The 978-nt window shown below is 45.0% G+C and overlaps 1 protein-coding gene across 1 annotated transcript; it reads left to right on the forward strand.

The window, feature by feature from the left end:
- LOC113054655 (olfactory receptor 1-like) lies at positions 1–978 on the forward strand. The gene has a single exon (XM_026220345.1). It carries the CDS (start codon positions 1–3, stop codon positions 976–978), a length of 978 nt encoding a protein of 325 aa, XP_026076130.1.

A 978-nucleotide genomic window follows, 5' to 3' on the forward strand; every position in this document is an offset into this window, starting at 1 on the left:
ATGTTACCGAAGAACTGGACAACTATCACTGAGTTTATCATTGTGGGATTCCCTGGACTCCATCCAGACTATTACGGCCTGGTCTCTGCCATTTTTTTTGTCGTCTACATGACCACAGTGGCCGGTAACACTGTTTTCCTGGTCCTGTTTATCACTTCGGAAAGACTCAGTAAGCCTATGTACATCATCCTTGCAAACCTGGCAATGTCTGACATGTGTTTTTCCAATGTTGCCTTACCTAAAATCATAGCCAGGTACTGGTTTAATGCTGGAGCAACCCCTTTCCATGCTTGCTTCTTCCAAATGGAGCTAATTCACTATTTTGGGACATTAAACTCTCTGATAATGATGATCATGGCTCTCGATCGCTATGTGGCTATTTGTTATTCTCTGAGATACCAGACTGTTATGACTAACCGCATCACGTACATCCTAAATGCAACAGTGTGGGTGACTGCCTTCATCGCTCCCACAATAACCACCCTGCACTCTCAACAGCTTCCTTACTGTGGCCCTAAACTGATTGTTCAATGCTACTGCGACCACATCTCTATTATCAGCCTGGCCTGTGCTGAAAACAGCAAGCAGATATTGGTGGCCTTGTGCGTAGCCCTGCTTGTGCTCCTTCTCCCTCTGGCCTTTATCATTTACTCTTACTGTCACATCATAGGGTCTGTAATGAGGCTGTCGAGCTCTCAGAGTCGCTGGAAAAGTTTCGCCACCTGCAGCACACAGTTGTGCATCATCGCTCTGTTTTATGTGCCTCGCTGTGCCGTGTATATAGCCAGTTTCCTGCAAATCCAAATCAGCAGAGATTTCAGGATACTTCTTATATTGCTTTACAGCCTCATTCCACCACTGATAAACCCCTTCATCTATTGTTTACGTACTCAGGAGATCAGGATAATTGTGAGCCAGTGGGTGAGCAGGCAAAAGACCTTTAGAGAGATGTCCAGAATTAATGTGATCACTCTATAA

Source organism: Carassius auratus, chromosome 35, assembly GCF_003368295.1.
Source record: "Carassius auratus strain Wakin chromosome 35, ASM336829v1, whole genome shotgun sequence".
Taxonomy (NCBI): Eukaryota; Metazoa; Chordata; class Actinopteri; order Cypriniformes; family Cyprinidae; genus Carassius; species Carassius auratus.